This window comes from Leptonychotes weddellii, chromosome 5 (genome assembly GCF_054177405.1).
Source record: "Leptonychotes weddellii isolate Sample4059 chromosome 5, ASM5417740v2, whole genome shotgun sequence".
In the NCBI taxonomy this organism is placed as follows: Eukaryota; Metazoa; Chordata; class Mammalia; order Carnivora; family Phocidae; genus Leptonychotes; species Leptonychotes weddellii.
This window is the reverse complement of record NC_138373.1, coordinates 150,772,414-150,785,020: the sequence shown is the minus strand read 5'-3', so window position 1 is coordinate 150,785,020 and position 12,607 is coordinate 150,772,414. Positions and strand designations below refer to the sequence as shown.

At 48.0% G+C, this 12,607-nt stretch overlaps 1 protein-coding gene across 6 annotated transcripts in view; it reads left to right on the top strand.

Moving 5' to 3' along the window:
- PLA2G6 (phospholipase A2 group VI) overlaps window positions 1-12,593 on the top strand; it is a 56,097-nt gene extending 43,504 nt beyond the window's left edge. For 3 of the 6 annotated variants that reach the window (XM_081822433.1, XM_081822438.1, XM_081822435.1), the window contains 5 exons: window positions 8,126-8,262; window positions 8,657-8,811; window positions 9,943-10,110; window positions 10,655-10,728; window positions 10,927-11,703. In XM_081822433.1, coding sequence (XP_081678559.1) covers window positions 8,126-8,262; window positions 8,657-8,811; window positions 9,943-10,110; window positions 10,655-10,728; window positions 10,927-11,071 — 679 coding nt within the window. In that variant the 3' untranslated portion in view covers window positions 11,072-11,703. Of the gene's footprint in view, window positions 1-8,125; window positions 8,263-8,562; window positions 8,812-9,942; window positions 10,111-10,654; window positions 10,729-10,922; window positions 11,704-12,514 lie in introns of those variants that run through there. The other 3 variants (XM_081822437.1, XM_081822436.1, XM_081822439.1) reach the window with 3 other exon arrangements.
- Window positions 12,594-12,607: the final 14 nt, after the last annotated feature.

Here is a 12,607-nt window from a genome sequence, read left to right as displayed (position 1 = left end):
TTTTTTTTTTTTTTTTTTTTTTAAGATTCATTTATTTATTTTAGAGAGAGCAGGGGTGAGGGGCAGAGGGAGAGAGATAATCTCAAGCAGACTCCCTGCTGAGTGCAGAGCCCCACTCAGGGCTCAATCCCAGGACCCTGCAATCATGACCTGAGCAGAAATCAAGAGTTGGAGGCTTAACCAACTGAGCCCCCCAGGCACCCAAGAGGCTTCTTAGTGATCTTTTTTATATTCTGAAAACTAGTCCTTTGATGGATATATAGATTTTAAATCTTTTCTCCTACTCCATGGCTTGTCTTTTCATTCTCTTTACAGTGTTTTGTTGATAAATGGATGTTCTTAATGTAGTAGAATTTATAAATGTTTTTCTTTTTGTGGTTTGTGCTTTTTATGTTTGTTCAAGAACCCTTCCTTAGCCTGAGGCAGGAAGCAATTTCCCCATCAGGTCAGAAATCTCTCTAGATCTGTCTTTCACGTTCAGGTCTTTATCAACCTAGAATTGTTTTTTGTATCAGGGGAAACCCAATTTCATGTTTTCCACATGAATAACCAGTTTCCCCAGCCTCATCTGTGAAGAAGTCTGTCTTTCCCTCCATGTCTGCTTGGTGGTTTCTGACTGTGTTCTGTTCTGTGGGCTGGCTCTGTTCCTCAGCTTTATGGTGAGTCCGGATTTCTGGGACAGCAGAGCCTCCCACCTTGTCCGTCTTCAGGGGTATCACGGCTGTTCTTGGAGGCACCCTAGAGAACTGGTTGAGATCAAATGCCCTGAAGTTTCCTCTTCTCAAAAATGGGAATAACATACTACCTTCCTCCTGGGGTTTTCATGAGGAGGAAAAAAAGTTAATATTTAGAAAGCACCAGGGGGTGCCTGGGTGTCTCAGTCATTAAGCGTCTGCCTTCGGCTCAGGCCCTGATCCCAGGGTCCTGGAATCGAGCCCGCATCAGGCTCCCTGCTCAGCGGGAAGCCTGCTTCTCCCTCTCGCACTTCCCCTGCTTGTGTTCCCTCTCTCGCTGTGTCTCTCTCTATCAAATAAATAAATAAAATCTTAAAAAAAAAAAAAGCACCTGGTGGGGCGCCTGAAGCCGGCTCAAGTCAAAGGAGCATGCAGCTCTTCATCTCAGGGTTGTGAGTTCGAGTCCCACGTTGGGTGTAGAGATTGCTTAAATAAATAATTTTTTTTTCCGAAAGAAAGCACCTGGCACACACAAATGCTGTACAAAGGTTACTTGTTGCTGTTTGTGCTTCCACGTAAATGGTAGCATCAGATTGCCCAGTTCTACAGAAAACCAAATCCTGCTGGAACTTTGATAAAGATTACATTGAATCCGTACGCTTATTTGGGGGGAGAAATGGCCTCTGAAAACACTGAGTCTCCCAATTAGAGAATATAGTAAAACATTCCATTGGTTTAAAGTTTCTCAGTGCGGTTTTATAGTTTTCTCTATGGAGATCCAGCACATCGGTGGCTCAGGTTCTTCATGGGTTTTGTGCTACTGTAAATTATACATTTTTAGAGATACCATTTATTTATTTGACCGTGTTTAATTGTGGTAAAATACACGTAACATAAAAATTACCATCTAAACCCTTTTAAGTACAGTTGAGTAAGTGGTAAGTACATTCACACTGGCACTCAGCTGACCTCCCAAACGTTTTCCTCCTGCAAAACTAAAACTCTGTTCCCATTAAACACCACTCCATTCCCAGCTCCCCCAGGTCCTGGCAACCACCATTCTACTTTCTCTCTCTAGGATTTTGTCTGCTCTAGGGACACCCTGGAAGCAGATCATACAATATTTGTCCATTTGTGGCTGGCCCCTCTTACTGAGCACAGTGTCCTTGATGTTCATCCATGTTGTAACACGTGTCAGAGTTTCCTTCCTGTTCGAGGCTGAATAACACGCCGTTGTATGGATACACCACATTGTGTTTGTCTATTCATCTCTTGATGGATGTTTAGGTCGTTCCCATCTTTTGACTGTTGTTGATAATGCTGCTATTCACATGGGTGTACAGGTACTTTTCCTAGTCCCTGCTTTCAATTCCTGGCACCTTTTACAGAGAGAGTTCTGAGAGGCTCCGCTGGCTAATATTTTGTTTAGATTTTTGCATCCACGTTCATGAATGAGCTTGGACCCATTTTTTCCCATTTGGGCGTTGCCGGGTTTTGGTTTTGAGGGAGTATTTCCTCTTATTTTCTATTTTTTTGGAAAAGGTAGTATAATAAAGACTTTGCTTCTTCTTGAGTATTTGGTGAAATTTGCCAGCAAAGTCATCAAGGCCTGGAGTTTGTTTGGAGGAAGATTTTTTATGGTAGCGTTAACTTCTTTAATGTTTATAAGACTATTTAGAATTTCTTTCTTTCTTTCTTTCTTTTTTTTAGAGATTTTATTTATTTATTCATGAGAGACAGAGAGAGAGAGAGAAGCAGAGGGAAAAGCAGGCTCCCAAGGAGCAGGGAGCCCGATGCGGGACTCGATCCCAGGACCCTGGGATCATGACCTGAGCCGAAGGCAGACGCTCAACCATCTGAGCCACCCAGGCACCCTATTTAGAATTTCTAAATGTCTTTTTGATTTGGTTTTGGTTATGTTTTTCTAGGAATATGTCAATTTCATCAGCTCTTCAAATTTATTGGCATAGAGTTGTTCAGAATGTTCTTTTACTATCTTTTTAATGTCTGCAGCATCTGTTGTGATGCCCCCTTCAGTCCTAATTATGTACACCTTCTCTGTTCTTCTTTACCAGTCCTGCTACAGGCTTTTCCATTGGATTAGTCTTTCAGAAAACCAACTCTTGGGTATTTACTGGCTCTCTGTTGTGTGTTTGTTTTCTGTTTCATTTATTTCTGCTTTTATTTTTATTCCTTCTTGTCTTTCTTTGGGTTTATTTAGCTGTTTTTTTTTTTTAACTTCTTGAAATAAATGATGCTCATTGATTTTTAACCTTTGATTGTATTGTATAATATATGTGTATATATGTGTGTATGTGTAAGTTTAAACATTTTCCCCTAAGAACTGGGTTTTTTTTTAAGTTAAAATTATTTTTAGTAATCTCTACACTCAGTGTGGAGCTCAAATTCATGACCCCAAGATCAAGAATTACACGTTTTTCTGACTGAGCCAGCCAGGCACCCCTCTAAGAACTGTTTTAATGATATCCCATAAGCATGTTTATGATTTCTTGGTTCAAAATACTTTCTAATTTTCATAATTTTTTATTTTATTTTTTTTTTAAAGATTTTATTTATTTGAGAGAGAGAGAATGAGAGAGAGAGAACACATGAGAGGGGATAGGGTCAGAGGACGAAGCAGACTCCCTGCCGAGCAGGGAGCCCGATGCGGGACTCGATCCCGGGACTCCAGGATCATGACCTGAGCCGAAGGCAGTTGCTCAACCAACTGAGCCACCCAGGCGCCCTAATTTTCATAATTTTTTAAAATTTAATTTTATTTAAAAATTTAAAATTTATTTTATATATATTTTATTTTATTTTAAAATTTTATTTACTTGACAGAGAGAGAGCACAAGCAGGGGGAGTGGCAGGCACAGGGAGAAGCAGGCTTCCCGCTGAGCAGGGAGCCTGATGTGGGGCTTGATCCCAGGACTCTGGGATCATGACCTAAGCTGAAGGCAGACACTTAACCGACTGAGCCAACCAGGTGCCCCATCATTTTAATTTCTTAACCATAGTTTCTTAAAAATACATTTCTCAATTTCTAAACTTAGGGAATTCTCTAGTTATATTTTTGTTATTAATTGCTCTGTGACCAGAGGACATGCTCTGTATGATTTTAGCCCTTCAAAATGTGTCGAGACTTGGTTTGTGGACTTCTCTACAGTCAATTCTTATAAATGTCCCACATCTAATTTGAAAAAATATAGATTTTGCGTTGAGTGCCAAGTTCTGCACAGTCGATTAAGTCATATTAGCTAAGAATGTTTAAAATTTTCAATTTTGCTGTACCGTTAAGAATTCTTTGTCCACTTTTTTTTTTTTTTTTAGATTTTATTTATTTATTTGACAGAGAGAGAGCACAAGCAGGGGGAGAGGCAGAGGGAGAAGCAGACTCCGCACTGAGCAGGGAGCCTGATGCAGGGCTCGATCCCAGGACCCTGGGACCATGACCTGAGCTGAAGGCAGATGCTTAATGGACTGAGCCATCCAGACACCCCCTTTGTCCATTTGTATCGATTATTGAGAAAGCTATATTGAAATCTCCTACTCTGGGAACTGCCCTTTTGCCCTATAGTGCTGTCAACTTTTTAAATATTTTGACACTATGTTATTAAGTGTATATATATTTAAATTTTTATATATTTTTCTGGTTACTGAAATCCTTTATTATTATGGAATACCTGTCTTTATCTCTAGGAATGCTTTTTGCTTTAAAGTCCATTTTATCCTGATACCAATACAGAGACACTAGCTTTCTTTGGTTATATTTGTATGGTATATCTATATTCACCCTTTAACTCAACCTTCTTGAGTCCTTATGTTTTATTTATTTATATTTATTTTTAAGATTTTATTTATTTGACAGAGAGAGAGAGAGCACAAGAAGGGGGAGCGGCAGGCAGAGGGAGAGGGAGAAGCAGGCTCCCTGCTGAGCAAGGAGCCCAATGCGGGGCTCGATCCCAGGACCCCGGTATCATGACCTGAGCCAAAGGCAGACACTTAACCTACTGAACCACCCAGATACTCCTTGAGTCCTTATATTTTAGGTGTAATTTCTGTAAATAATCTATAGTTGGATTTGTTTTTTTAATCTAAGCTGTATTCTTTGTTCTTACCTAGAGCATTTAATCCATTTATACTTTTTAAATGCATGGTAATATATTGACTTAAGTTAACTAGTGAAGTCTGATTTAGTTGATTGACTATCAGAAGATTCATGTGGTTAATCTAATGTTTATATGGCTGATCCATTTATATTTACATAATTACTGATATATTTGGGATCGTATGTGCCAACCTATTTTGTTCTGTATTTCTTTTCTCTTTTTTGCCTTCTTTTAGAATTACTGAATAATTTTGATCATTATATTCCCCCCCCATGGTTTGAAATTTGTGCACTCGTTTCTTTTTTTCTTAGTGCATGCTTAAGTTATGGAAGTCTGAATTTAATTGATACCATTACCCTTCTCTCAGATAATCAAGGCTTATAAAATAATTTAATTCCATCATATCTCTAAGTGTTTTCCTGTATTTGAAGTCTGTCTTGTTTTTTTAAGCTCACAAGACATTATTATTATCTTTCAAAGTTTGTTTTCCTTTAGATTTATCCAGTAGTGTGCTGGGAAAACAGATCTCTAGGGGAAGAAGCCCTGATTTATAGTGTTCACTGATTCCCATGGCATAAATACTCCCACCATGGCCAATTTCAAGTTACCAAGCATTTAACAACCACCTTGTGGGATTTAGCAATAGGTTCTTACAAGCCAGGATGAGCTGACTCCAGCACACTGTTGGCTATGTGTTTGTATGTGTGTGTATGCGTATGCATATGTGTGTGTGTAGGTATGTCACTTCTTTGTTCTACAGTCTTCCTTGCCTCTCAGACTTCCATCTGTGACCTCTTTCCTTCTGCCTGAAGTATAGTCTTTTCACTTTTCCTTAGAGAGGGTCTCCTGGTGGCAAATTCTCTGCCAGCAGAATTGTTTGAAAATATTTTCAAATTATTTTCTTCTGATTCTTGCTGGGTATAGAATTCTAGACTGATGATTTTCTTGGGGAACATGCAAGATATCATTCTATCATCTTTTAACTTCCATTGTGGCCCTTGCAAAGTCAGTTTCAGTCTGTTACTCCTTTGAAAGTGATTGATCTTTTTTCTGTGGATGTTTTTATTTATGTGTTTGCTTTTGGTGTTCTACCATTATACTATGATATAACTAGATATGAATTACTTCCAATTTATCCTGCATGGGATTTATTAGTTTTGAATCTTTGGATTTCTGCCTTTCTTAGTCCTGGAAGCCTGAGTTGTTATCTCTTCAACCCTTGCCTCTGATTTTCTCTCTCCTCTCCTTCTGGAGCTCCAATTAAACATATGCTAGACCTTTTCTGTCTTCCATGTCTTTTAACTGCTCCTGTATATTCTATCATTTTCTCTCTCCGTGTTGCATTCTAGACAATTTCTTTTTACCTATTTTCCAATTCACTAATTCTCTCTTTAGCTTTATCTAATTTCTACTTAACCCATCCATTGATTTTTAAAATTCTGTTGCCTTTTTATTTTTAATTTCTAGCAGTACTCTTTGGTTCTTCTTCAAATCTTCTAGGTCATTACTTATAGTTTCCTATTCCCTGAAGATATTATCACACTTGCCTTTGATGTCTTTAATATTGTAAGCATAGCTGTTTTATAATCTTTATTTAAGGACTCAAATATCTGCAGTCTATGTAGGTATGTTTTGCTGTTTATGTTGGTTTATACTGGTTTTCATTTATGATGTTTTATTTCATTGTGTGCTGCACCCCATCTCCCACCGCCTTTTAACTGTGTGGTGCTCGTTAGTATTGAAAAATAATATGTGTGGATTCTTTGAGGCCTAGAATAAGAGTATCTTCCTCCATAGTGTTTTGTGTTGTCTCTTTCAGGTACCTAGGTACCCTGCCATCTAGGGTCCCTATAACTAAATTCTTGGCATGAAGGTTTGGGGACTTCCCCCAGGTGATGTAAATTTAGACTACAAACCTACAGAAGGTTAGCTTGTGGTTATACATTTTCAGGTTTTTTTTTTTTCTCTCTCTCTCTCATTTATCCAATGCCAAGGTAACTTTCCTCACAGCCTCTGGGGTGAGAAAGGGGCACGTTTATTTCTGGTTTACCCTTATCTAGGAGTGCCTAATGTGGCACTCCTAGGTCCCAGCCTAATGTGGGACCCTGGAATTTGGAATGGGTGCAAGACATTTTATTTACTTACCCATTCTATTGTTACCATTTACTTAATTATTTTTTAAAGTTTATTATTATTTTTTTTTTTAGTAATCACTATACCCAACATGGGGCTTGAACTCACAACCCTGAGATCAAGAGTCGCATGCTCTTCCGACTGAGCCAGCCGGGCACCCCTCTATTGTTACCATTTAGATTGGTTCATTTTTTACTGTAATAAATTATGTTGTGCTGAATAGCTTTATGCAAGAAGCTCTTATTGTAGCGCAGATTCTTCCTTTGGGATAAATTTTCCAAAATGGAATTCTCAGATATTTGTAAGATTTGTACATATTAGCTTCCAAGGGGGCTGTGCCAGTCCACATTCCCTGCAGTGTTTAAGGATGTTTGTGTCTTTTGAGACAAGTCGGAGTCTTCTTTAATAGGTTCTAGACTCACACGGTGAACCATTGAAGAGGAATCAAAGGCGACATGGTGAAAAGTCTCCTCCCACTGCTGTCTGTCAGCTGCAGCCACCAAGCTGTCCCCTGCCCCAGAGGCAGCTCACTGTTCCTAGGTTCTGCTCATGGGTCCCTCTGACCAAGCAAATAGGTACCTCAGTGTTTTGGGTGTTGTTCTTAAATAAATGATGGCATACTACACACGCTGTCCCAAACCTTACTTTTTGCACTTGACCATAAGCTCAGCGCCCATCAGTACATAAAGTGCTTCTTCAGTCATTCTGCAGTGACACAGACCCCCTGGGGTAGGGGAACCGTGGTGCATCGAACCATCCTGCTGATGGACATTTCCGCTGTTTCCATTGGTTTGCTTTTTTTTTTTTTTTTAAGATTTTACTTATTTATTTGACAGAGAGAGATACAGTGAGAGAGGGGACACAAGCAGGGGGAGGGGGAGAGGGAGAAGCAGGCTTCCCGCTGAGCAGGGAGCCCGATGCGGGGCTCGATCCCAGGACCCTGGGATCATGACCTGAGCCAAAGGCAGACACTTAACGACTGAGCCACCCAGGCGCCTGCCCATTGGTTTACTTTAACGAACCTGTTAATAACTTTGCGTATGCCCATCTCCCACATGCATGAGCACGTCTTAGGATGAACTCCCAGAAGCAGAATCACTGGGTGTAAGGATAACGCCTTCGGTAATCTGGATGAAACTTGCCAAAGTGGACTTTCAGGGGTGGCTAAGTCAGTGATCAATTGTCTTGCTCCTTGTTTCTCTCCAGGGTGATGCTGACAGGGACCCTGTCTGACCGGCAGCCTGCTGAACTCCACCTCTTCCGGAATTATGACGCCCCGGAGTCTGTACGGGAGCCTCGATTCAGCCAGAATATTAACCTCAAGCCTCCAGCTCAGCCCTCAGGTTAAAACCATATCTGATGCATCTGCAGGAAACAGCCGGCCTAAGAGGCTGCAGGGTGGAGGGTCAGAGTCATAGCCTTGCTGCCAGGCACCCCCGGCCCACCACCATCCCACCCGCTGCCCCCAGTCTTTATCAGCTGAGGGCAGGCAGAACTGGGGAGCTCTCCCACCTCAGGCAGCCTAGAGGAGCCTCCTGGAGGCCCTCAGTTGCACCCTGCCTTCCACCCGGACAGCAGGGCCAGAGAGCATGGCCTGTGGGTCGCGCTTCTGAAGAGTTCCCAGCCTCTCCCTCTTCCTGCAGACCCACAGACACACATGCACATGCACACTGAGGTCTGCAGTGCGTGGGTGTTGTCCCCTGTGCCACTGGGCCACCGCCTTCCCTCACCCCCCAGAGCAGCTGGTGTGGAGGGCTGCCCGGAGCAGTGGGGCAGCCCCCACCTACTTCCGGCCCAATGGGCGCTTCCTGGATGGTGGGCTGCTGGCCAACAATCCCACGCTGGACGCCATGACTGAGATCCATGAGTACAACCAGGACATGATCCGCAAGGTGAGAGCACCTCCAGTCAGAGGGGCTGGACATGACCGTCCACTGCAGCCACCGTGTTTCAGCAAATCTTACTAAGGATCGCCTCCTAGGAGAGCACGTGGCTTTTACTCTTAGGCTCATTCACTGGTGCGTTGGATAGCAGCTTTAACTCACACTTGAACCTGCTTGATGGGTGGCGTCTGCCCGGAGCTCTGTGCTACTCAGAGGGATTCTGAGGCCCAATCTGGTGTGAGTGGTGAAGGGCGCCTAGTGGGGAGAGCGGCGGGCACACCAGGATATGCCAGCCTCAGTGCTGGCCACTCTGCCCAGCCTAGGGACACGTGCTTGCCCTTGGGGAGCTCACGTCTAGGGGAGACTGTTTGCAAATGCCGCTCCAGGGATTTCGGGTGCTGTGATGGAGGGCTCTGCAGGAGCCCGGGAGAAGGATTGCCTCTGCTGAGAGACCTGGGGCTCGGGAAGGGCCCGTGGAAGAGGCCTCTAGGGAGGCGACAGTGCTGAGTCAGTGATCCGGAGGAACAGAAGTGGCCCTCGGCCCAAGGAGCTTAGCACAGGGGTGGGGCAAGGGCCCTGTGTGTTAGCGACGTGCTGTGCGGTGGGCTCAGGCCTCAGGGCCAGACAGCCGCAGGGTTGGGGTCCCGGCTCTGCCCGTGTTTCGCACCAGCCACTTGCATGGGGGAGTGACGGTACCTGCGGGGGGACTGGCGTGAGGCATCCGCGTGCCTTTCTGTAAAATGTGGAGGACACTGCCTGACCCCTAGTGTGCCAGGTCCTTCCTGGCTACCGTTCTCACTGTGGTCATCGGGAAGCCCCGGATTCAGCCCCTGGGTGACACAGCAAGGGCGGCCGGCACGGAGGCAGGCGCCCTCTAGGGGCCAGACGGGGCAGGGCAGGCTTTCTGGAGGAGGAGGGCCTCCCCACATTCGGATGGGGAAGGCTCTTCATCATCTAAGTGGCCTCCTGTGGTGGATGAGTCCCCCGGGGAGGGGGCACTTGACAAGGTGCCCAGCATATTGGCAGCGGGGCTTGTTGCAGAGCCAAGGAGGGGACAGCACAGGCTCTGTTCCTGCCGCCTGGGGAAGGGTCTGCCGGCGGGAAGACCCCCTCCAACTACCCCTGTCCTGTCCCCAACAGGGTCAGGGCAACAAGGTGAAGAAGCTCTCCATTGTGGTCTCTCTGGGGACAGGGAGGTCCCCACAGGTGCCCGTGACCTGTGTGGATGTATTCCGTCCCAGCAACCCCTGGGAACTGGCCAAGACCGTTTTTGGGGCCAAGGAATTGGGCAAGATGGTGGTGGACTGTGTGAGTACGGGCCCCTCCCCAGCTCCACTGCCCTCCCGGCCTCAGCCCCTGGGACCCTGGGTGTCAGGGAGGCTCTGTTGAACCTCGTTAGCCAGCTCAGGGTAGAGGGTCCCCAATTCCGTCTCAGTGTTGGCAGGGACCCTTAGTGACCACGTACCGCTGGGGCTTTCAGGCGTCCTTTAACCGTGGAGCCCTTCCTTCAAACACAACCCCATGTGGAAGCCCAGACTATCACATGGGACACAAGCTGCAGGCGACGGGACGCTGAGGCCTGTCCACTCAGCCCCTGCCCCGCTCCCCACCAGGCAGGTGCTGCTGAGCCGCCCGTGAAGACCACAGGCCGGGCCCCTCTGTTCCACACAGCTGGGAGAGTCACTGCAGCCCAGGCTGGGGGACTCCGCTGGGGGTGGGGTGGCTAAGCCAGACTGAACCAGGGGATCCCCAGTGGTGGGGGTGGGGTGGCTAAGCCAGACTGAACCAGGGGATCCCCAGTGACTCAGGGTATGGTGTGTGCTGAACGCTCACAGAGACCACTTCTTGCCAGTGCACAGATCCGGATGGGCGGGCCGTGGACCGGGCCCGGGCCTGGTGTGAGATGGTTGGCATCCAGTACTTCAGGTGAGGACTCAGCCAGCATTGGCCCAGCCCCATGCCCCGGCCTGGCCAGACCCAGTGACCTTCCCCACCCAGCCCTTGGTGCGCTCTTCCCCTTTCCCCAAGCGGCTGCTCTGTGTCCCGAGCCCACCCCAGTCCTCGCTCTTGTCACCCACCCAAACCAAGCCTCCTGGGGTGAGCCCTCCTCCTTGACCCAGACAGATTGAACCCCCAGCTGGGGACAGACATCATGCTGGACGAGGTCAGCGACACGGTGCTGGTCAATGCCCTGTGGGAGACTGAGGTCTATATCCATGAGCACCAGGAACAGTTCCAGAAGCTCATTCAGCTGCTGCTGTCACCATGAGGCTGGACTCCCAGCCACCCCCACCTCATTCCACCCACCCAGCCCCTGATGGAGAGGCTGGGCAATGTCCACCCAGCGCGCCAACTGGGCAGACCTGGGCCTGGGCAGCTCTGCATCTACAGACCAGACCGGGCCTCAGAGGGTGCTGGGCTTCCTGCCTAAGGCTGGTCCTGAAGGCCTGACCCACTATCGCCACCCTCTGGCACCTTTAGTCATTGCAGGCTTAGAAATCCTAGAACCTCGCTGGGGCCCTCTCCCCAACAGCCAAGGACAACTGGCCCTTGAGCCCCTAGACCTGGTGATTTAGACACTAAGGGTGTCTTACCGGTCCCCTCAAGACCCCTTCCACCCTCTGCCCTCTTCCCTGGAGGGGACGGCGATTGGAGAAATAGGCTGCTGCCCACCCATCAGCAGGGGAAGCCTAGGCTCCAGGAGTGGAGTTCCCTATCCGACTTTGCTCCTCAACACACAACGAGCCACCTGCACCCCTCAGAGCTGCCCCACCCTGGGAGCTCTCCTCCGCTCTCAAAGGTCACTCCTGTAACCTCAGTTATTCTTCCCAACAGGAAGTGGTAGGTGAGGGGGCGGGGCTCCAGGAGCTGCTCCAAACCGAAATAAATGGTTTGATTCCAGTTCAGCTGTGTTGTGTGCACTGTGCTGTGAGTGCTCCCGTCCCCCGGCTCCCCCCAGCTCCCTTCAACCAGCCTGTCATCATCCTGTGCCCCCTTGGATAAGTGCTCTGTTTCCCCGCCTCCCCCAGTGGGGGGGGGGGCACCACTTTTTTTCTCCAGGCCTCCCCAAATCAGGCCGGTGAGGGTGTTCAGAGGCGGCAGCTAAGCCCGCTTGCCCACAGTGGGAGGCGAGGGCGAGCCCCATTTGCTGGGGCAGGAGATGAGACCCAGAGAGGGCAGGGGGCTTGGGCACGGTCACAACCAGCGAGCGGGGCCAAGGTTTGTCCCAGGTCTGTGCGGCTCTAGGGTTCGTGCTGCCAGCATGAGGAGGTGGGCAGGCAGCGGCCCATGTGGGAGCCTCGGCCCTCGAGGTGCGGGGTGAGGGGTTGGGGGTAGAGAGGAGGCCAGAGAGCCGTGACACCCAGTGGTACATTTGGACTTCAGGGCTGGGTCTGTCAGGGAGGGTCCCGGGGGAGGGCCCCCAGCCGCTCTGGCCCTATGACTTGGGCCATGCCCGATGTGGGCAGACGGTAGGGCGGGGGTACCCCCCCAGAGCCAGGGGTCCCTGGTCGACCTAAGACAGTGGCCCATCCACGCGTGCCCACCGGCCCACGGCTCAGAGGGGTAAATAATTGAAGGGCAGGTCACACGAACCTGCCCGCGTCACGGGATGCCTTCCGCCGGGTCTGGTTACGCCCCAGATCGCATTCTGACATCCCTGGCTGGTGAATAATTAAGCTGCCACCTCCTCCCTGGCCACCACCACCGGCAGGCCCTCCGTCTCCAGGTCCCACTCTGCAGCTTTCTTTGCTCCCTCAAAGTGGTGGGCACTATAAGGGACCGACCCCCCGCGCTTCCGGCCCTG